Source organism: Megalobrama amblycephala, linkage group LG12 (assembly GCF_018812025.1).
Source record: "Megalobrama amblycephala isolate DHTTF-2021 linkage group LG12, ASM1881202v1, whole genome shotgun sequence".
Taxonomy (NCBI): Eukaryota; Metazoa; Chordata; class Actinopteri; order Cypriniformes; family Xenocyprididae; genus Megalobrama; species Megalobrama amblycephala.
Genome location: NC_063055.1, coordinates 2,119,672 through 2,143,894, shown reverse-complemented (window position 1 = coordinate 2,143,894; position 24,223 = coordinate 2,119,672). Strand labels below are relative to the sequence as shown.

Sequence of the window (24,223 nt, the reverse complement as noted above, 5' to 3'; positions counted from 1 at the left end):
TATTGCATATGCATTTGTAGGAGTTTCCCTTTCAGACACAAAATTTGCACTGCTCTTGGTAGATTGGGTTGGTCATTATGGAAATGATTGTGACTGCATCTGTGTTCTTTAATTTGCACATCAGCAGTAGATCACGCACAAAACTTGCCACTCCCATCGCCACATTTGTGATATTGCACTTGCACAATAATTTGCCCCGTTTACTAAATCTGGCCCTTAATATTTTAACACAATTAATTGAAAAATGAATAAGACATTTACATTAAAATGAACAAAAACCTTCACCTGACGGTGTTAAATACTGACAGAGTTGACAAATACTGACGGAGTTGACAAATACTGACGTGTTGACAAATACTGATGGTGTTGGCAAATACTGACAGAGTTGACAAATACTGACGGAGTTGACAAATACTGACGTGTTGACAAACACTGACAGAGTTGACAAATACTGACGGAGTTGACAAACACTGACAGAGTTGACAAATACTGATGGAGTTGACAAATACTGACAGAGTTGACAAATACTGACGGAGTTGACAAATACTGACGTGTTGACAAACACTGACAGAGTTGACAAATACTGACGGAGTTGACAAATACTGACGTGTTGACAAACACTGACGGAGTTGACAAATACTGACGGAGTTGACAAATACTGACGTGTTGACAAACACTGACAGAGTTGACAAATACTGATGGAGTTGACAAATACTGACGTGTTGACAAACACTGACAGAGTTGACAAATACTGATGGAGTTGACAAATACTGACGGAGTTGACAAATACTGACGTGTTGACAAACACTGACAGAGTTGACAAATACTGACGGAGTTGACAAATACTGACGTGTTGACAAACACTGACAGAGTTGACAAATACTGACGGAGTTGACAAATACTGACGTGTTGACAAACACTGACAGAGTTGACAAATACTGACGGAGTTGACAAATACTGACGGAGTTGACAAATACTGACGTGTTGACAAACACTGACAGAGTTGACAAATACTGACGGAGTTGACAAATACTGACGTGTTGACAAAAACTGACAGAGTTGACAAATACTGATGGAGTTGACAAATACTGACGGAGTTGACAAATACTGACAGAGTTGACAAATACTGACGGAGTTGACAAATACTGACGTGTTGACAAATACTGACGGAGTTGACAAATACTGACAGAGTTGACAAATACTGACGGCGTTGACAAATACTGACAGAGTTGACAAATACTGACAGAGTTGACAAAGACTGACGGAGTTGACAAATACTGACAGAGTTGACAAACACTGACGGAGTTGACAAATACTGACGGCGTTGACAAATACTGACGGAGTTGACAAACACTGATGGAGTTGACAAATACTGACGGAGTTGACAAATACTGACGTGTTGACAAACACTGACAGAGTTGACAAATACTGATGGAGTTGACAAATACTGACGGAGTTGACAAATACTGACAGAGTTGACAAATACTGACGGAGTTGACAAATACTGACGTGTTGACAAATACTGACGGAGTTGACAAATACTGACAGAGTTGACAAATACTGACGGCGTTGACAAATACTGACAGAGTTGACAAATACTGACAGAGTTGACAAAGACTGACGGAGTTGACAAATACTGACAGAGTTGACAAACACTGACGGAGTTGACAAATACTGACGGCGTTGACAAATACTGACGGAGTTGACAAATACTGACGTGTTGACAAACACTGACGGAGTTGACAAATACTGACGGAGTTGACAAATACTGACGTGTTGACAAATACTGACAGAGTTGACAAATACTGACAGAGTTGACAAATACTGACGGAGTTGACAAACACTGACGGAGTTGACAAATACTGACAGAGTTGACAAACACTGACGGAGTTGACAAATACTGACGGCGTTGACAAATACTGACGGAGTTGACAAATACTGACGTGTTGACAAACACTGACGGAGTTGACAAATACTGACGGAGTTGACAAATACTGACGTGTTGACAAATACTGACAGAGTTGACAAATACTGACAGAGTTGACAAATACTGACGGAGTTGACAAATACTGACGGTGTTGACAAATACTGATGGAGTTTACAAATACTGACAGAGTTGACAAATACTGATGGAGTTGACAAATACTGACGGAGTTGACTAAAACAACCGATGTAGTTGACAAATAGTTGACAAATTGTAGTTGACAAATACTGACAGTGTCGACAAATACTGATGGAGTTGACAAAAACAACTGACAGAGTTTACATACTGATGGAGTTGACAAATACTGACACTGTTGACAAAGGTCCAGCTGGGGCCAAATATACAGTATATATAAACAGAATCATGAAACAACATTAGAAGAATTCCCCATATGCAAAAAACATATTAAATCACATTATATAGACTTTTTGAGAGCACTTGTAACCATCAGACCTGATGGAGTTGACTTTATTTCCACCTTAACCACGTGTTGTACAGTGGAGTAATTTTGTTTTCTTTCTCAGTTGTAGTTGCCTTGATAAACATATAAAAAATGCCAAGATTTATCCCACAACTATTTACAGAAACTATTACAGCGGGATGACGGAGCTGACATGTTAAAGCTGTGACCGCAAAGACTTCAACATTGTTTGTATAAAATATAAAAAACTATAAAACTTCCAGGACTGTGTCCTACTGTGAGATCCACAATGAGCAGGAAAAAGGAAAGGGGTTCTCAGAGTTAAAGATGACCATGACACTGCCTGATTTATACAGAATTAGAAAAAAAATCATAGACGCAAAGTGAGGACACAACTTGTACTGATAGGCATTTTTTTATTGAAAATATAATTCATGACTTAGATATATTACAGATCTCTGACTTTCAATTTAAATGTATATTTTTGAATTTGTTGCATTTTTAAACACTTTGTTTGGCAATTTTACATTGTGACATCATGCAGAGGACAGGCTAATACATGTGTTTTCCCTATATTTAAATAATACTAACAAAAATATTTAAAAAATAAAAGCAATGAATGTCCTGAGTATCCAGATTTCCTTTATAACTTTTTAAGTACTTTTATTTTGATTAATTAATTTATTTTTAACATAAATGCTTTTGTGTGTATATGACATGATTTGTCCCCTATCTCAAGAATCAGTGAAAGGTTTATACATTTTCTCCATCTCTTGTACCCACTGTTTGAATCACTGCTGCGTACTCTTGTGATCATTTCCTCAAAAAAGTGAGCTGTTAATGATGATTTCCTGTGGTGCCACCCTCCAAGAGGACAGATTTACAGATATAACCTCTCAGCCTTGAAAATTGGAGTTTCCTTCATTTGTTTTTTTTTTTTCTTTTTCTGTCAAAGGATTGACATTTAAATTTGTAAGAATTTCTGCTGAACTGTTTTAAATCTATTGGGAGCAATGCAACTTTATAAGCAGATCATGTATTCTTGTTTAATCTAATGCATAAAAAGCAATATTTTTAAAAGTAACTTTTATTTGTGTAATAATATCAGATAAATAATCATTTGACTGTGTCTCTGTACTTTCAGGAGACACCCTCACCTCCTCATTATGACCCGTTTTCTGTCCAAATAAAAGGTTGCTTTTATGGGTTTGTTCCTCAGAGATGTTCAGTTTACAAGAACTGCTATGTTCCTAAATGACCACAGTAACATAATAATCCTGATGTCCTGCGTCATTATGAATAATCTGCTCTCTGAAAGTGAATCTAATGAATCTTTTGGCCATTTCGGCCTGAGCGATACGGAAACTCTCAGATGTAGCCTGTGGAAACGTCATCGTTGAGTAAATAACAGAACAGATGCTTTTATGAATCGCACGTTGCCTCATATAAGAAATTCTATGGGTCATTTTGGTGACATTGGTCCATTCTGGTCACTAGCTGAGTGACGAAGATGGCGTAGATGTGACGTCCTGAACCGCCCCAGCTGCTCTCGTTATGTGTTTACACTGAAGTTTCCTGTTACCGTGCATAATACTTGATGATACAAGAAGATAATCTGTGTTTAACATTATACAAATAATAAACATGCTTGAGTCACACAATACCAACACAAAGACTGTCACGAAGAGCACTACACATAGGCCTATAATATATAAAAGAGTTATCTTTCTCTTCCTTTCTGCATTTCACTTCTCTTGCTTGTTTACTAATCCAGCTTGTAATGTTTGGCATTGTTGGCTCAATCTGACAAATTGCTTGTGATGCTCTTTGGATAAAGCATCTGATAAATGAATCAATTTGAATTAAAATAACATTGCGTGACGTAAATTGAAGTTCATTACACTTCAATCTCAAACATAGTACTCAACTGCTGATTTCCCCCTTTTTGTCAGGCTGGGGTTTTAGTGGGGTTTTTATACTGACTCTTTCTGCAAGTTACATCTTTACACCAGTAGATGGCAACAATTAAGTGACTATTATAAATGGGAATTGAATCATTCATTCAACTGATTCATTCAAGAGTTGATTCCTTCATGAACTAGTCATTGAATCATCCACACAAACAATTATACAAGAACAAAAGAAATGAGTGAGTCATTGAATTATTCACTGAACCAATTTGTTCAACAAAGGCATCAAGAAATGGAACGGTTCTGCTGTGGTTTTGTTTGGATCGTTGAGGGAACAAAAACAAGTAAGTAGTGGGCAATAATGTGTCTAAAATGTAAGTTACTCATTATTAACTTCTTGTTTTTTGAAATTTAAAGCAATATCACACAGTCGCGCTGCCACTTTGTCAAAAATAGCAACCAAGCCATCGTTGCTACTTAACGTGCGCCTCTTTTGAACTAGCAACTAAAACTTTTACGTTCTCAGTTCTTTCACCTCCACACCAAGCCAGACCAAAACCCAGACCAATGGTTTTTAGATCCCGCCTGGTTCCATGATGGAAGTTGAGACGTCACAAAGATTTTTCCCTCAAAAACACACAATTCGGCTAATATATACACCCACATAATTGTGGAATGAGCTACTAAATATAAACCAGGGTTAGTGGTTTACAGCACAGGCGCCCAAGGTGATTTAGTCTTCTAATTTGTTGTCTTCATTTTCTGCTGAGTAAAACACCAAGATTTCTAAAGGACTCACAGATGTCGGCTACAGCTAAACTACACAGCTGGGCAAATAGGAACCAAGAATATGTTCTTGTTTTCTGCAATCAAAGCACATCAGAAACATCTTTCCAGCAAGTTCACACTTCTTTATCTATAGTATTTGTATCATGTATGAAGTAATTTCTCCTCATGTGTAGTTCTGCACCTTAACTATCAACATTAGTAAGTGTCACAAAACGTTTTTGTCTTTAATACTATATTGTTTTATCACCTAAAACCAAACGAACTTCTTTTTGTCTGATATTTTAACAGTATCTGACAGTTTCTTTGATGTTGGCTTATGCAGTTCCATGCATACGTTTTTAAGTGCCAACATACTTGTTGGGTAAGTATTACATCCCCGATACGTCACAGATACTGTATGTCATTACTTACTGAACTAACGCACTTGTCGGTGTGGGACTCTCCCTCTCCCCGCCCCCCTTCAGCATCATCACCTCCGGAATAAATATCCTGAGATTCACGAGCTCAGACACAGAGACCCGGAGGAGACCCAGAGAGACACTTTGGATTAAGACGCATTTACGCGCATTGAAGAGGAGTAACGCGCACTTGTTTCGGGAGGTAAGACCTGGAAACAGCGGCTTTATTTATTGCTTGAACAGGTTTCGAGTTCAAAACCAGGGCTGTGTTTCAAAACAGTCTGCCTAGACAGCATCATATAATTACATCTGATGCAGGAAAACTTGCAGGAACGCACCGATGATGCCCACAAATGCTGTGATTTGAGACACTATAGTTATGCGTTTATTTCAGTTATATAGACTACAAAATTGCATCGTGTTTGAAAATAATATATAATAATACACTGTAAACATTAACATAAGTAATTGTTTCCTTAAGTTGTTATCTATATATGATATGACTATTATATTGATTCATTATTTAATACTTAAAATGTAACCTAATTTAGTCAGGTTGAGTCATATATAATAATATGCATTTATTAAAAAAAACTGTATTATGTTTTATCATTTTGTACAGTGCATATAACCATAATATAAGCAAAATTGAGCTTATATATTATATAGAACATTATGTAGACATAATAGTATAATGAAAATAATGTGATTTATGACTTTCTTTCTGTGGTTTGACGCAAACTGGGATTTGAGACACTGCCAAATAACTTATATATATATATATATATATACACACACACACACACACACAGTAAACATGAACGTGCAGTTGTTTCCTTAAAACTACTTTATTATTTTATAGGCTACTTCAGTTATAATGCAGTCAGTTTGATTCAGTCTTATAAAATATTTTTGTATAACATGTGACGTAGTATTAAAAAACAACTATAATGCAAGTAAAATCTTGTCTATTTATATTAGCTATATGAATAAAATAATGTTATTGTAAGGATATGCCAGTTAATTTTTATACATTGTAAATACTTGCAGTGTGGTTGATCAAGTTGATCCGGTAAAACCAGTTAATTTCAGTTTAACCGCAAAAAGCACTTTGTATTTTCATAATATGTGTATAAAAGCATTGGTTTGTGTTTCTCTCTGTATCAGACAGTGTTCAGATCTGCATGAAACTGTGCTGTTATTGCACTGCAGTCGTCTCAGGCATTGATCCAGCGTTTGCAGTAATCAGACTATAATTCATGTCGTCTGTATAAAGTCCTTCAGGCTCACGTGACGTCGACGCTCAGGAATTCAATATTGCCCTAATAAAGTTTTGCTGTGTGTAAAGCTGCTCTTATCTGCAGAATTACCAAACAGCATGCTTGTGCCGATGAACGTCCAGCACTGCTTGTCTAACGTCATCCGTATGAGAGATACCGGGCATCAGACACACTTGACGACAGCTCCGAATCTAACCTCGATTGGACAAACTACAGGCCAAAACGCCTCTGGCTTTTATTAAGACCAGGGTTATGGTGCATATCTCTGCATTTGTTTGCAGTCGGATCATAGTCAGCACATTTAGACCATGCTCTGATGCAGCTTTGTGCTTTACACTGCTGTGTTAAGGGGGTTGGCAGGACCTTGTTGGTTTAAGTAAGATCTGCTCATAACTCACCAAGTCTGCTTGTGCTGACGTGAACATGTTGCCAGTAAGAGTTGTTTTTTGCTTTCAAATTGCAGGCAGCTTCTCTTATCCTACGTTGGTTCAGCCGTGGTATTTATCGAGAGCTTACAGATGGACAGATGCATGGCAGATATATACGCTCTCGTAATGAGAACACCGTGTCTCTCCTTTCCTTTCTCTCTGCATGCGGTGACTCAGCTTCACTCCTTTACAAGCTTTTAGAATCACTCATCACGTTTGCAGTAATCTATTCCTCCATTCTTCCCTCCCACATGAGTTGTGTCTGCTGGACAATAACGCTCTGTTCTGCCTTTGGGGCCCGGGATTGGATTTCACACTCTATCTCACACACACACACACACAAATGTAGATGGCTATTTAATGTTGCTTAGTTTCAGCAACTCGTTGTTTTCCAGATTCCAGAGAAGAAACATTTCTTTATATATTAAGACTTGTTTGCAAAGAATATTGCGATTTTAAGATTTGTGACACCCATTTCAATGCAAATGTTGTGGGTTTTATGCTGTGAAAAGACAAACGCTGCTTATTTTTAAAGGAGGCCTTAAATGCCCCTTTTCAGTCTCTGGTGTCTCCAGAATGTGTCTGTGAAGTTTCAGCTCAAAATACCCCACAGATCATTTATTATAGCTTGTAAAATTTGCCCCTATACATGCAGTTTTTGTGTGTGTCCCTTTAAATGCAAATGAGCTGCTGCTCCCGCCCCCTTTCCAGAAGAGGGCGGAGCTTTAACAGCTCAACAACAACAAAGCTGGAGAATCTCACGCAGCCAAAATGACGACGGTGTTCAGCCTTACATTGTTCAAACCGGAGTCGACACTGATGGAGAGACTCAGGAAGAAGTTACAACTTTTAGGACGTTTCTGAATGGTTAGTGGATAAATTGATGTAGTTGAACGACACTCTACTACAACAACTTTTCCTCTTCTCTAAAGCAGCCCAACATGGCCCCGCCCCCTTTGTTGCGTGTTCTCGGGGGCGGGGTTTATGTAAATTTGAGGGTTATGATGTCACTAACCCAGGAAGAAGCTCGTCGTAGTCCCTATCAGCCATTAAAAGGCGATTTCTGTAAAAGAAAATATCTCCCTTTGCATTGAACTTTGAGCGATGTAACTTTGCAGATGTTGTTTATGCTCAAACAGCAACATTACACACTAACTAAAGTTAAAAAAGTCAAATCATTATCAAGGACCGCTTTAAGATGCATCCTCTATATGTTGTGCAGTGTTACCTCTCAGATCAAAGTGTCTTGTTTGAAGCATATTTTGACTGGAAACTAGACTAAAATACTTTTCAGCTTGTGGTTGTTGCTGGCTGTGGTTTTGTATGCATGTGACTCAGAAAGACAGACTTCATACTGACTCACTATAAGAGCTGAATGAGGTCAAATAATAAAGAGACCAAGAGAGGAGAACGGAAGGAAAGGCAGTTAAGAAAGGAAAAGGGTGTCATTCTGCAGACGGTCGGCTCACATCAGGTCAGACAGATCCGATTGTGTTGTTTCTGAGTCTGTGTGTTGTGAAGGGGCTTCTGTGTTGCATGTGTGTGTGTGTGTGTGTGTTTTCTCTCTCATGTCAGCTGGGTCCATATGTTTCCTGCACAACATGGTGCCTGTATGTCTCACGCCCGTAACGAACATGCAAACCGTGTTAACTAACCGCTGCATTATACTGCAGGAGTGCTGACTTTATATGCATGTGTTTTTGTGTTTGCATTTAATGCCAACTCTGTCGCAGATGCAAATGAGTCAGCTATTGGCATGCAGTGATCTTGATGAGAAATTAGATTGCAGACTCTGGTGTCTTGGGAAATCTGATGATGGTTTGAGACAGTTGAGATCTCTTCTGAAGCTCTAGAGGAAACACGTGTGAGATTACTGGGGGATTTTCGTCTGGAGAAACATCTGAGGAACAAGAGACTTCATTTGATCTGCATTCTCATTGTCTTTTAGGAGAAACAGCTGTGATATTATAGAGATCTACAGGTGTGTTCCTGTTATTCATTCTTTAGGGATATTCCTACTTTAATCAGTCAGCACTGACTGATTAATTATTGTAAAAATGTATAAACGTCGCCCTGAGGAACGCTGGTTGAACGGGTTAGTTTGTATTCTAGACACTGACCCTTGAAATGCATGAATTGCATTATTGTATCAGAGACTTTATTACTCAAGCTATCCACGGACTTCACTGTGAATGTGTATTTCAGGTTTTTTTCATAATCATTGTGTTCCTCAGAAATGCTTCCTTGTTTTCTCAAGTTACACACACACATATAATCAACTGTGTTTACAAGACACTGCAGCCAATAGGAAGAGACCCATAAACTTCCTGTCCGGCGTCATCACACACACACACGCACACAGAGAGAGAGAGAGTTGCTTGAAATCCTTGTCCTTGTGGGAACATTTTTTTTGGTCCTCATGAGGAAAGCAGCTTATAAATCATACTAAGTGATGTTTTTTGAAAATGTAAAAATGCAGAAAGTTTTCTGTGGTGGGTAGGGTTAGTGTAAGGGGACAAAATATACAGTTTATTCAGTATAAAGACCATTATGTCTATGGAAAGTCCCTATAAATCATGTAAACCCAGTGTGTGTGTGTTTGTGATGTGGTGATTTGACTCATTCCTGTACAAGAAGCACAAACTCTTTTCTCTGTTTTGTGGTCAGTGTTGAAGTCTCTATTGTAGTTCCACACGGGACACTCACAGTGTCAGACAATAGAAAAAAACGGATCATAAAGCCATTAAACCCTTTCTTTTTTTAGACTGAAATGCCCACGCATCACCACAGAAATTTGTTTATAAGTGGAAACAGATTTTCATTGCATTTCTGCTGATGCCATGACACATTTTTTGTCCATTTTTTGGTGTTATTTTAGTATCATTGAGATACTTTTATAGTTTTTACTAATATTTCGAATTTTTTTTTTTTTTTTAATTTCTAACACTTTAAAGGACTTATTTAAATTTATCCACTAGTTTCATTCTAAAAGTTGTAACTTCTTCCTGAGTCTCTCCATCAGTGTCGACTCCGGTTTGAACAATGCAAGGCTGAACACTTTCCTCATTTTGTCTGCGTGAGATTCTCCAGCTTTGTTGTTGTTGAGCTGTTAAAGCTCCGCCCTCTTCTGGAAAGCAGCAGCTCATTTGCATTTAAAGGGACACACACAAAAACGGCGTGTTTTTGCTCACACCCAAATAGAGGCAAATTTGACAAGCTATAATAAATTATCTGTTGGGGATTTTATTATTTTTTATATTTTATTTCAATTTTTTTGAATTTTTTTTTCAATTTTTTTTATTTTTATTTCAATGTTTATTTATGTTTAAGTATTTTATGGTTTTAGTTCTATGAACTTTTTGTTTTTTTCATCAGACTTTTCACATTAATGTTATAGCTAAGCTCTGTACTCTTACTGTACATCGACTACAAATATGTTTCAAGATAATTATCAGAGAATATTTAAATGAAGCACACATTAATTTTCCATGCAAGAGCAAACTATGAGCAATAACATCATGCAAATGTGTAACAATCATTTCTGTTTGTTTTGCAGGTGTTTACAGAGAGATATACAGGAGAACATGAAATTATTACTGAACCTGATGCTGCTGCTTCTGCCTGTTCTGTGCAGCGCTGCAGATCCCACTGTAAGTGTGTGTGTGTGTGTGTGTGTGTGTGTGAGATAAAGGTGTTAATGGATGATATCTGTATTGAACATTCTGTGTCTCTGACAGGTGCTGCATCACAGGCAGAAGAGAGGCACACGCACTTACAGAGGTGAGTTTTACTCTCTGGCTTTATTCAAAATAACTCCACCATATACTACTCAAATTGTGTCTGCAGTATGCAGCATGCTAATTTCCTGTACGCATGTAATACAACGGAGGCGAACTCACATGGTCAGCTTATGACCAACACTTCTGCTGGTGTAAGACGTCAATAAACAATAATAAATCACGTTCCTTTTCATCATATTTATTTATGTATTTTCTAGATTCTGTCCCCTGGCAGACGACAACACGTCGGCTGCATCCGAAAGGTACTTATTTTGAATAAGTAGTTACTTTGCGACCTCTCAAAAAAAATCCGGACGTACCACATTCGCCATGTGACCTAACAATGTCAGTTGCTTTGCTTCACTGCCATTCGCAAATCCTCTCCAGTGGATCTTTTTCATCTACTATACAATAGGAAAGTATGCAATTTCGGATGCAGCTGACTGTGTGCAAGCAAAAAGAATTTGTTCTGTGCCTTTAAGTTTAAGCCCCGCCCCCAGGGCTGTCCAAACTCAGTCCTGGAGGGCAACTGTCCTGCGGAGCTCAGCTCCAACTTGTCTCAACACACCTGACTTTAAGTTTCTAGTATGCAAGAGCTTGATTAGCTGGTTCAGGTGTGTTTAATTGGGGTTGGAGCTAAACTCTGCAGGACAGTTTGAACAAAGCTGGCTCATGTAATGTTTTCTTTTGACTGTAATGCTACTAACCTAAATATGCTCTTTCCATAGCTATTGTGCAATGCGTTATTGTGGCTTTTCCAACAACAAGCTACCTTTACCTACGAGCAGCTGTAGCGTGACCGAGTCAGATTCAATCTAGTGAATCAGTTCGTTCTAAATGGTGCTTTCTTTTATAAGTAGCATTGAAAAAGTGATTCGTTATAGTGAATCGGTTCGTTCAGACTGTTTGTGTAAATGAACATATTAGGAAACGATTCACTGATTCAAGTCCCTGTTGCAATGTGCTGTTTTCAACATGGTTATATGTAAATTAAGATGTTTTGTTGACCTTAACTGTCACCCTAATTAAGATTAATTCATTTAAAATCACTTATTGTTTTTGTGCCAGAGACAATATGGCTATATATAAAAAGTTATACATATTTTAATTATTTGACCAAACTGTGAAAAGTCATTTTTACACAAAATTGGAAAAAGACAGTTAATTGTGTGTGTGTGTGTGTGTGTGTGTGTGTGTGTGTGTGTGTGTATATATATATATATATATATATATATATATATATATATATATATATATATATATAGTTTAAAATAGTTTATTTTAATACTTTATTATTATTTTATTTTTTAAAAGGCTGTATACTATAAATAGTCAAATAGTATAGTAATATACTATTCAAAATAGTCCTCAGTGTGTTGTTGTCCATGTTGTCCACTAGGGGGCGCAATATAAGCAGGGAAAGCATGAATGTCACACATTCACAAGCAGAACTTCAGCATTCAGGACAAACACAGTGAAGCAACACAGCCTCACTTTTGTCCTCTGTTTGCTTCTGTCCTCTCTGTCCTAACCCAGTCTGTGTTTCAGCTGTGGAGGAGAACGCTTGAGTCATTTAATTTGCATTTATCCCTGACCACAATCATTATGTCCATTTCCGTGTCATTTTGTGTGTGTGTCAGAATCTTGTGTGGACACTGATTCGGCTGCGGTCAGAGACATGGGGGCGACGTGGTTGCGATGGAAGGGTCCAAAAGTTGAATTCTGCCGCTGCGCCGCACGAGCAAGAGTCCGCTGTCATGAGATCCCAGTGACCAGTGAGTGATCACACACTCTAATAGACTAAACTTTTTAAAGAAAATAAACATTTATTATTTTATATATACAATAATAAGTGTATATAAAGTATAAGATGTATATGTTTATGTTTTTCCTTTTGTGTGTGTGTGTCTCCACTGCATGAAAACCACAGCATTTCTGCAGCACCACCTATTTTCATTATTTCAAATCATTTAAATTTCAGTGTAGAGCGTCTCCTCCCCATGAGTCACTCGCTCAAGACTATATTCTCATCCTTTGTTCTGAAATCATGGAAAATTCACTGGAATTAAAAACACCTGTCATTTCGAATTATGCACGGGATTATAAGTATTACGACTTGACCACAATTTATGGATGTTGTAAAAGTTGTCCTCTTTCTAAATATAAAATGATGTAAATATTATATAAAAACACTTTACACCCAATTAATTACAAATACTTTGGAAAGACCAAAAATGTACGTAGCACACTTAAAATAGCATTTTACTATAGAAATGTCACACAGAGTAGCAAATATAATTTATTAAAGTCAGAAATAGTCCTCAGGATATGAATGTGCACAGATATTTATTGTTCTGTTTTTCTTCCTGTTCCTCAGCATGTTTCGTGTCTAAGTGTTATAATGGAGGCACGTGTAAAGAAGCCGTTTACTCCAGTGACTTCATCTGCCAGTGTCCGCCAGGGTTCACAGGAACACAGTGTGAAATCAGTAAGTTTTGATCTTGTAGCAAAATACATATTTACTATTAATTATGCTGTTTGTCGCTGCGTTTAGATGCTTTCAGTTATATTAGTAAAATTAGTACAACTTACTATTTTTACTAGTATTGTTAGTTGCTAGTTAAATTAGTATAACTCACTATTTTTATTATTGTTGCAAGTAAAATTAGTATAACTAACTAGTACAACCTTTTAGTTTTGTTAGTTGCTAGTACAATTAGTATAACTAGTATAACGTATTGTTTCTAGTAATTTTAGTTGCTAATAAATTAGTATAACTAATACAACTTACTATTATTATAATTATTAGTTGCTAGTAAAAGTAGTATAACTTATTATTTTTAGTATTGTTAGTTACTAGTAAATTAGTATAACTAATACAACTTACCATTTTTTATAATTATTAGTTGCTAGTAAAATTAGTATAACTTACTATTTTTAGTATTGTTAGTTACTAGTAAAATGAGTATAACTAATACAACTTATCATTTTTTATAATTATTAGTTGCTTGTAAAAGTAGTACAACTAGTATAACTTACATTTTAGTATTGTTAGTTACTAGTAAAATTAGTTATATTAGTTAGTATAACTAACTAGTACAAGTTTTTAGTATGGTTAGTTGCTAGTACAATTAGTATAACTTGTACAACTTACTATTTTTAGAATTATTAGTTACTAGTAACAGTAGTACTAGTATAACTGACTAATTGTAATATTGTTAGTTGCTAGTAAAATTAGTATTACTTACTTTAGTATTGTTAGTTACTAGGAAAATTAGTATAACTTGTACAACTTGCTATTTTTTAGAATTATTAGTTACTAGTAATAGTAGTAGTAGTATAACTGACTAATTATAATATTGTTAGTTGCTAGTAAAATTAGTATTACTTATTATTTTTAGTATTGTTAGTTACTAGCAAAATTAGTATAACTAGTACAACTTGCTATTTTTAGAATTAGTACTAGTAGTACAAGTAGTAGTACAACTAGTATAACTGACTAATTTTAATATTGTTAGTTGCTAGTAAAATTAGTATTACTTACTTTAGTATTGTTAGTTACTAATAAAATTAGTATAACTAGTACAAATTACTAATTTTAGAATTATTAGTTACTACTAATAGTAGTACTAGTATAACTGACTAATTATAATATTGTTAGTTGCTAGTAAAATTAGTATTACTTACTATTTTTAGTATTGTTAGTTACTAGTAAAATTAGTATAAATAGTACAACTTGCTATTTTTAGAATTAGTACTAGTAATACAAGTAGTAGTACAACTAGTATAACTGACTAATTTTAATATTGTTAGTTGCTGGTAAAATTAGTATAACTAACTAGTACAACTTTGTAATATTGTTAGTTGCTAGTGCAATTAGTATAACCAGTATAACTTATTTCTAATATTGTTAGTTGCTTGTAAAATTTATATAACTAGCATTACGCACTATGTTTACTATTGTTAGTTGCTAGTACAATTAGTATAACTGGTACAACTGACTATTTTTAGACTTATAAATTGCTAGTAAAAATAGTTTAACTAACTACTATAACTTACTAATTTTAGTATTGTTAGTAAAATTAGTATAACTTACTATTTTTAGTATTGTTGCAAGTAAAATTAGTATAACTAACTAGTACAACTTTAGTATTGTTAGTTGCTAGTACAATTAGTATATCTACTACAATTTACTATTTTTTAGAATAATTAGTTGCTAGTAAATGTAGTACAACTAGTATAATATACTAATTTTAATATTCTTAGTTGCTAGTAAAATTAGTATAATTAGTATATAACTAACTTACTATTTCTAGTATTGTTAGTTTCTAGTAAAAATTTGTGTATTCATTTGTATAATTAGCTTTTTCTGGTTGATGAAAATGAGTGCATGTAAACATACCTACTGTTTAACTAAATTATCATGTTTTATTAGTGTCTTGTAACTTGTAACTAAACTACAGTTTCAAAGCAGCTTGACCAGACCGCTGTAGCTGAACACTGTCTGCATTTCTTGCTTGCTTCTCTTAGACACAGGTGAGAGATGTTTGAGGGGTCAGGGGTCAGGTTACCGTGGCACCTGGGGCATGAGCATGTCAGGACTGGAGTGTATTAACTGGAATTCCAGCTCACTCCGAGGAAAGAAATTCACTGCCAGGAGACCAGAGGCCAACACACTGGGACTGGGCAACCACAACTACTGCAGGTACACATGCTCTTCCTCTTCTAGCATGAATTAATTCATGCATGGAATTATTTGTTGAACGTTGATGTATTTTATCATATTGCTCTTCCGTGCAATTTGCAAATTGATGTCACCATGCTTTTAAACTAAAAACTAAAATCACCAGCGTGTTGCTTTTGTGCAGTAACAGTAGCTGCATTGTGTTTTTGGTGAGTAATTGTAGTGTTTGGGTTGTGTTTTATTCCTCAGGAATCCAGACGGAGACACTAAACCCTGGTGTTATGTTTATAAAAAGGCTCAGGTCTCATGGGAGTTTTGTTCTGTACCGACCTGCATAATAGGTACAATCATTCAGCACACTCACACTGTAGACACAAACATCCGTATCCATGTAGTGTACTAATGTTGTGTGCTGTGTTATCATGTCAGACCCCTATCTAGAGTGTGCACAGGGATCAGGACAGACCTACAGAGGGACGAAAGCCGTCACACGCAGCGGTTTGAAGTGTCTGCCGTGGGATTCAGCCGCAGTGTCTCGTAAGATATACAACGCATGGAGACCCGACGCCAGAGAGACGGGCATCGGCAGCCACAACTTCTGCAGGTACAATGAACTAGAATTTGAATAATATAAATCTCCAGAATGTGTCTGTGAAGTTTCAGCTCAAAATACCCCACAGATCAGTTATTATAGCTTGTCAAATTTGCCTCTATTTGTGTGTGAGCAAAAACACAAAATTTGTGTGTGTGTCCCTTTAAATGCAAATGAGCTGCTGCTCCCGCCCCCCTTTCCAGAAGAGGGCGGAGCTTTAACAGCTCAACAACAACAAAGCTGGAGAATCTCACGCAGACAAAATGAGGATTGTCACTAATTAAACTTTATTTTATTAAATTTAATAAACTTTGTTTATTAATCAATATATAATGCAAGTAAGAAATGCACATTTGTGTAAATAAAACCTACTTAAAATCAAAATATTATTACACAAACATTCAACCTCTTTGTTTTGCTTAAAAACACCAAACTTAACAATGTGATAATCAGAAGCAGGTATTACGTCCGTTCATGCATTCTGTCCCAAAAGCACTGAGATCACACGGTTATTTCACAACAATTTTTTTTTTTATATTGTCAATTGTTTTGACTAATCATTTCAGCTCTGTATTAGTCGGTGGATTGCATGGTAATTACGTGAATGTTATCACACACAGGAACCCGGACGGTGACCTCAGCCCCTGGTGTCACGTCTATAAAGGTTCTCAGTTGACCTGGGAGCTCTGTGACGTCCCCAAGTGTCGTAAGTCTGCAGTGCTGCCATGACAACTGATCAATACAGCTCACAAATACATTAGTCACTGATCTACAGCATATGACTAACAGATGCGGTGGAATGTTTAGTCTTAAGGGATAGTTCACCCAAAAATGAAAATTATCCCATGATTTACTCACCCTCAAGCCACCCTAAGTGTATTTTCTTTCAGACACACACAATCAGAGTTATATTAAAAAAAAATATCCTTGCTCCTCCAAGCTTTTTAATGGTAGTGAATGGGGGGGCGAGATTTTGAAGCCCAAAAGGCGCATCCATCCATCATAAAAATAATCCATAGGACTCCAGGGGCTTAATAAAGGCTTCTGAAGTGATTGTTTTTTGTAAGAAAAATATCTATATTTACAACTTTATAAACTATAATAACCAGCTTCCAATAAACATCTGTACGCAAGTTGACTTCTGCGTGACCTCTGATGCAACGCAGGATAATTTTTGGGTGAACTATCCCTTTAAGGCCATTCACACTAAGAATGATAACTATATAGATAACTAACGAAAACTATATTAGTATCCACACCAGCAGACAATATTGTTTTTATTCTAAGCACTCTGTAGTTTTGTCATCTGACACTTTAAATGCTCAAGCTCTTAAAGCAGGATGGATTCTGATTGGCTGTCATTGTTTTTATCATTCATCAGCTGGAAAAAATTTGTTCTGAAAGTGATATTGTTTCTCTGTGTTGTTACGGTGTGATATTATTTTATATTTAGTATGATATTTAGAACTATGTATTTATCATTATAACTATCACGCTTGGTGTGAACGAGCCTTTAGAGCAATTCAGGGTTTCCCAAATAGAGGTTTACAGTTGCATAATTTTCACCATTTTTGTGGACAGAAGTTTGAAGCTTGAGGATTTGAAATGTTTAAAGCTCATAAATATTAGTGTATATAAAATGTATTATAATTATGAAACATTTTTTATTTAACAGGACAATTGTAATTTACAACAGCAATTCATTTCTGTCTTCATTTTTATAATTAGAGTTAAAACATATTAATATGTCGCCTTTGGCTTGCTTAGTTGGGGACACTTGACATTTGACTTGACATTTGATATTCAACAGTATTCTTGACATTTATTCAACAGTGCTTTGATCTGCCTGCACTGACTGTCCCTCCCTTGTTTTTGAACCATGTTTGTCTTTTCTCCACAGCGAGGAAAACTCCGTCAATCACCACACTTGGACCACGAGCCCCTGCAACCACCAACAATCAAGGTGAGACTGTGAAAGATAACTACACTAGTACATTTTATAAAGAAAACGAGATGTGTTTACTCAGGTAAAAGTGACTCTAGGGTGTTCTGGGTGGTATTTTACCATCTCACATGAGAAGAATAATTTTAGATTAATTTATTGTTTTGTGTGTACAGAAAACGTCTCGCTCCCAAGTTTTGTGTTTGTAAGGCAGCTTCACAGAGCGTTGCCATGTCCACTTATTTTAAGCGTTTTGGGGCGTGTTGTTTGGGCTTGGCTAATAAACAAACAAGTTTATGGAGTTATTAAAGTGGGCAGGTGAATGTCATGATATTTTGTTCTTTCAATATAAAGCATTTGAATTATTTAATTTTAATTATTTGAGTTTATTATGGGCTTGTTCTTGTCTGCTGTTTTGTTTCTAGCAAGATATGGCAACATGAGTGAGTCAAGGCTCGTACTTCTGTGTCTTTCTTGCACATACAGAAGAGAGACACATCTCTCATGTGCGTTTAAATACGGCATTGACAACTAGTTAACTGCGTAGAATTGTTGTAAATGCGATTGTCACTACCTGATAGGGCTGAATGATTGATCGCATTGATCTGCTTCTCTGGATTATTTAAGCATAATCATCTGTGATATTTGTAATAAATCTAAACATGAATTATTTTTGCTGAATAAATGCACTTATGCAACATCTGTGATACATTACAGTCTTTTTGTTGTCTTAATAGATAAACATAAAAATCATTTGGAATTATTGTAATTAATTTTAGGGATTTCACTGTTTTAGCAGTGTACACAGCAAAATCCCCAGAGTTAAATCAACTCTGCTCAGAGTACATATGGTCACTCTCTAAATAGTGTTAAAGTAACACTAAAGCATAATTAAAGTTAATGAGATAATTAACCAATTTATAAGGCTGTGACTGGAGTTTTTCTTATTTCTTCAGTGATTCTGCTTGTTAACAGCAGGTGTTCATCACTAATGCGCAATCATTACTTAAATAATTGGTTAATTATCTCATTAAATTTAACTCTGCTTCAGTGTTATTTTAACACTATTTAGAGAGGGACCATATTTACTCTGAGCAGAGTTGATTTTGCTGTGTACAGAGATAAGGTAGAATAAATCTTGCATGTGAGTTAATCTTAAGCATTCTTATTGTGTTCTTACATGAAGGTGCAATAAATCTAATGAAAAGCAATTGTGATAATCAAGATTATAATCATGATTATTAGTTTAACCATTATCGTGCAGACCCACTACCTGAATTTTTCTGGAAATGGACTCCAGTAAATGACTGAACTGTGTGTACCGAATGGGATTAAGCACTAAAAAGGGAATTGACAGAGTTTTCCCACACTTTCCTCCATCTCTCTCTCTCAGGTTCCTGCGGTCAGCGCATCGAAGCTCCTTCGAACTCTCTGCCCATGTTCAGGATTCGTGGAGGTCAGGTCAGCGATATCCGTGAGCAGCCGTGGCAGGCCGCCATCAACGTGTATTGGCCGCGTGCCAAAGCCTACAGCTTCCGTTGCGGCGGTGTCCTCATCGACTCCTGCTGGATCCTCTCCGCTGCTCACTGCTTCCAGGAGAGGTGTGTGTCCGCTCGGCCTGTATCGTGTGTGTGTGTTTGGGTCGGTTTCACTGCTGTCAAGTCATTTTAATTCACTAATCTCATTGCCTTCATCATGACCTTCAATCAAATCATTCTTGACACCTTTACCATAAACATTGACCTACATTCCCCCCCTTTCTTAAAAAATGTCTTAAAGTGTTAGTTCACCCAAAAATGAAAATTCTGTCATTTATTACTCGCACTCATGCCATTCCACACCCGTAAGACCTTCGTTAATATTCGGAACGCAAATTGAGATATTTTTGTTGAAATCCAATGGCTCTGTGAGGCCTCCATAGGGAGCAATGACATTTCCTCTCTCAAGATCCATTAATGTACTAAAAACATATTTAAATCAGTTCAAGTGAGTACAGTGGTTCAATATTAATATTATAAAGCGACGAGAATATTTTTGGTGCACCAAAAAAACAAAATAACGACTTATTTAGTGATGGCCGATTTCATAACAGTGCTTCAGGAAGCATCGGAGCGTTATGAATCAGCGTGTCGAATCAGCGGTTCGGAGCGCCAAAGTCACGTGATTTCAGCCGTTGGCAGTTTGACACGCGATCCGAATCATGATTCGACACAAAAGATTCATAACGCTCCGATGCTTCCTGAAGCAGTGTTTTGAAATCGGCCATCACTAAATAAGTCGTTATTTTGTTTTTTTGGCGCACCAAAAATATTCTCGTGGCTTTATAATATTAATATTGAACCACTGTACTCACATGAACTGATTTAAATATGTTTTTAGTACATTAATGGATCTTGAGAGAGGAAATGTCATTGCTGGCTACGCAGGCCTCACTGAGCCATCGGATTTCATCAAAAATATCTTAATTTGTGTTCCGAAGATTAACGAAGGTCTTACTGGTGTGGAACGGCATGAGGGAGAGTAATTAATGACATTATTTTCATTTTTGGGTGAACTAACCCTTTAAAAAGCCTTAAATTTGATTTTAGAAATCCTGCAAATACCCTGTTTTTTTTTTTAAGATGTTTCAATTTTACTGAAAACAAGACAAAGATCTTGATTGTGAATATAACTTTTTTTTTTTTTTTTTGCATTTTGTAGTTTCGATGTTATAGTTTGACTTCTGTTATCTGTGTTTAGATTTGAGGAGAAGCGTCTTCAGGTGGTTCTAGGTCGAACCTTCAGGCTTCAGAACTCCAGCAGCGAGCAGATCTTTGACGTGGAGAAATACTGGATCCACGAGCAGTACGACGACGAGACGTATGACAATGATATCGGTGAGACTTACACAAACATTCTACACAGTTACATGCATGAAACAGATCTTAATGATTATTAAGATCATCATCGCCTCACAATCAGCTGGTGTCACTGTGACGAGTGGAAATTTCAACAGAACCAGTTCAACTGAAAACACTGTTTATTGTGACATTGACTTACAATCTCAATCATCTTTTTAGGGTTTCCATCAATTTATCATATTTATTTAATATATTTTACTTATTTTATATATTTTGTTTAGGTGTTGGTAAGATTTAAAACATTTTTAAAGAAGTCTCTTCTGCTCACCAAGGCTGCATTTAAAATACATTAAAAATTGTGATATATTATTACAATGTAAAAATAACAATTTTATATTTTATATATTTTAAAATGTAATTTATTCCAGTGATCAAAGCTGAATTTTCAGCATCATTACTCCAGTCTTCAGTGTCACATGATCCTTCAGAAATCATTCTAATATGATGATTTGCTGCTCAAGAAACATTTCTGATTATTATCAATGTTGAAAACAGATCATATTTTTGTGGAAACCGTGATGCACTTTGAAGAATAAAGAGTTTAAAAGAACAGCATTTATTTGAAATATAAATATTTATTTGCATATTTAATATAATTTAGACTTTATTTTAATCTATTGGCTAATTTTTAAAAAAGTTTTAAAAATAGTATTTTTTAATGCTTATGAAATGTGAAATTTCTCTGACATGGTTTGCAACAGTAGAATATTAGAAACACTAGTCCATACCATCATATCATGTGACTTTATTTAATAGGTTTTAAATACCAGTAGTTTATTTCAGTTGTAAGTAAATTTGACTTTGTGTCTTTAGCTCTGTTCAAGTTGAAGAGCGAGTCCGGTATCTGTGCCATCTACTCTCCAGAAGTTCTTCCTGCATGTTTACCAGAACCTAACCTGGCTTTACCGGATTGGACGGAGTGTGAGATCTCTGGATATGGAAAAGAGGAAGAGTGTAAGATCAGCGTTACAGAAAAACAAGATAATTTTTTTTTGTAGTGCTCCTTGATAGTCCAAATAACACTTGAAGTATTGTATAATAATTGTACTCTTTCCTTCTGTCGTTGTCTCTCTCAGTTTCTCCGTTTTACTCTGAGAGAATCAAGCGTGGTATGGTGCGGTTGTGGCCGCAAGATCAGTGTGTCCCGGAGAAGCTGTCCGGCCGTCTGGTCACCTCAAACATGCTGTGCGCCGGAGACACGCGTGGCCTGGACGACGCCTGCAAGGTGACACACCACATTCAGTACATGCTAGTTAAACAGTGAGTGAAATGATTTGTGCATCTTGATTGAACAGTTTCTCCTGGTCTTTCTTTAGGGGGATTCCGGTGGTCCTCTGGTGTGTCAGAAGAACGGCAGAATGATTTTGATGGGTTTAATCAGCTGGGGTGACGGTTGCGGGAAGAAAGACATACCAGGCGTTTACACACGTGTCACAAAATACTCAAACTGGATCTCCAGCAGGATGAGAGCAAACTGAGACAAACAAACACAAAATACAGAGACTGTTGGGTACGGAAAATAGGTGATGGGGAAAACATCTCCACATTCACTGAACTTCACACCTGATGGACTATATTTGACCTGCTCTCCAGTTGTTTTAAGTGGCATTTGAGGAGGAAACCATGGGTGACATGGTGTGGGAATGTGAAACTGATGCTGCGAGTCGATCGGGTTAGATCATGTTGCACACAAGACAAGAAATCTGAATCCAAAGACCATGTTTTTGATTTACACCACACAATGTGGCCTTCAATTTCAGCTTCCAAATCGAAAGTTCTGCAAAAGGATGACATGAAAAATGCATGATAAAGACTTCAGGGTGCTAAAGTGCAAACTGCTGCACAAGATCCTTTAAAAGTACTTCATATTTTACTTTTGTTTTGCTTTTATATAGTAAAGATGGCACTTTTGAATGTTACGTGACGCTTCAGCTCTTATAATGATGTTCGATCTTAATAATTGTACAGGTTTTTAACACTACACTTCTGCTGGGTCAGAGAGACGTTTGTTTCATGGTCAGTGTTTTTGTGTTGATCCAAACAGATTCATGAAAAGTTCATTTGACTGTATTTAATACGACTTTAGGTCCTTGTTAACTGGATGTTTGAATGCAAAATATCTTTATTAACCCAGATCTAATATTATTACTGACTTTAGATGTCGGGATGCATATTAAGTTAATATTTAACTATTTAACATATTTTATAAACTTTTATACACATTGAGCAGCTAGTGCTAAATTATTGTTGTTGTTGTTTTTTTTTACAGTAAATGCGTGCATATTACTTTCAACAGACTTTTTATAAAACGTGAAATGGAAACAGATCTTTGTCTTCTGTATAACAAATATTCTTTATAAATGCAAGATGATTTTTTTCAGCAAGTGTTTTGTGAATTCACACTATAATTGTATGAATTTGAAAGATTAATTATCGAATTGTCGAATAATAGATGAGTGCAGAAAAAAGTCATATTCTTGTGTTTCTTTCCTTAAAGGGGCTATATGTAAGACTTTTCACGTACTATTTGTATTGCCTATGGGAATCTTACGGGAAATATTTCCCAGGGGTTCAAAAGGTTGTTGAGACAAAGCCTCCAGCACCATCGAGAGGTCAGACTCTGGAACTGCTCTTCTAGTGACTGGGTGTTGCCCAACCATAGCGCAGTTAAACCCAACATGACATGCAACAAGAGCCATTAAATAGACCTTAATAGTAGAAAAACAAAATATTCAATTAAATTCAATTCACATATATTTGTATAGCGCTTTTCACGATACATATCGTTTCAAAGCAGCTTTACAGAGAATGCATGTCAACATTACAATTTAGAGAATGCAGTTAGCTAATAATCTAATCATTTAGGCAATTAATTTACAATCACTGTTAACAGTTTAATTGAAGGTAGAAGCAATGAGCTCCTGGAAATAATCAATTACATATTAACAATAATTAGGATATATAGAAATTTGGGAATGTGCATGTTGATCCAGATCTGAAGTCCTCGCAGGAGTTGGCGCCGTTTCTTCAAAGGTGTGGGGGCGTACCGAGGTGAAAAAGAAAAGCAAATGGAGAATAATTAGCGTAGCTGCTGTTCATAACATTATGTGAAGATA

The 24,223-nt window shown here is 36.2% G+C and overlaps 1 protein-coding gene across 3 annotated transcripts; it reads left to right on the top strand.

Annotated features, from left to right (window-relative positions):
- Positions 1–5,550: 5,550 nt before the first annotated feature.
- Positions 5,551–23,487, top strand: plat (plasminogen activator, tissue). Of its 3 annotated transcripts, none has more exons than XM_048209838.1 (16): positions 5,551–5,704; positions 10,767–10,860; positions 10,948–10,990; positions 11,208–11,252; positions 12,630–12,764; positions 13,367–13,477; positions 15,520–15,694; positions 15,923–16,014; positions 16,103–16,277; positions 16,886–16,971; positions 18,166–18,228; positions 19,601–19,808; positions 20,947–21,083; positions 21,921–22,061; positions 22,184–22,332; positions 22,424–23,487. In XM_048209838.1, exons 2-16 carry the CDS (start codon positions 10,795–10,797, stop codon positions 22,583–22,585), a joined length of 1,788 nt encoding a protein of 595 aa, XP_048065795.1. In that variant the 5' UTR covers positions 5,551–5,704; positions 10,767–10,794; the 3' UTR covers positions 22,586–23,487. The 3 variants fall into 3 exon arrangements, with proteins under 3 accessions (XP_048065795.1, XP_048065797.1, XP_048065796.1); XM_048209839.1 differs by lacking the exon at positions 5,551–5,704 and adding an exon at positions 8,234–8,684; XM_048209840.1 differs by lacking the exon at positions 11,208–11,252.
- Positions 23,488–24,223: the final 736 nt, after the last annotated feature.

Excerpts from the sequence above, each read along its gene's own strand:
- plat (XM_048209838.1), top strand. The coding sequence starts at position 10,795 with ATGAAATTATTACTGAACCTGATGCTGCTGCTTCTGCCTGTTCTGTGC. Across the intron at positions 18,229-19,600 it reads TGCAACCACCAACAATCAAG|GTTCCTGCGGTCAGCGCATC; the intron begins GTGAGACTGTGA and ends TCTCTCTCTCAG. Across the intron at positions 19,809-20,946 it reads GCTCACTGCTTCCAGGAGAG|ATTTGAGGAGAAGCGTCTTC; the intron begins GTGTGTGTCCGC and ends ATCTGTGTTTAG.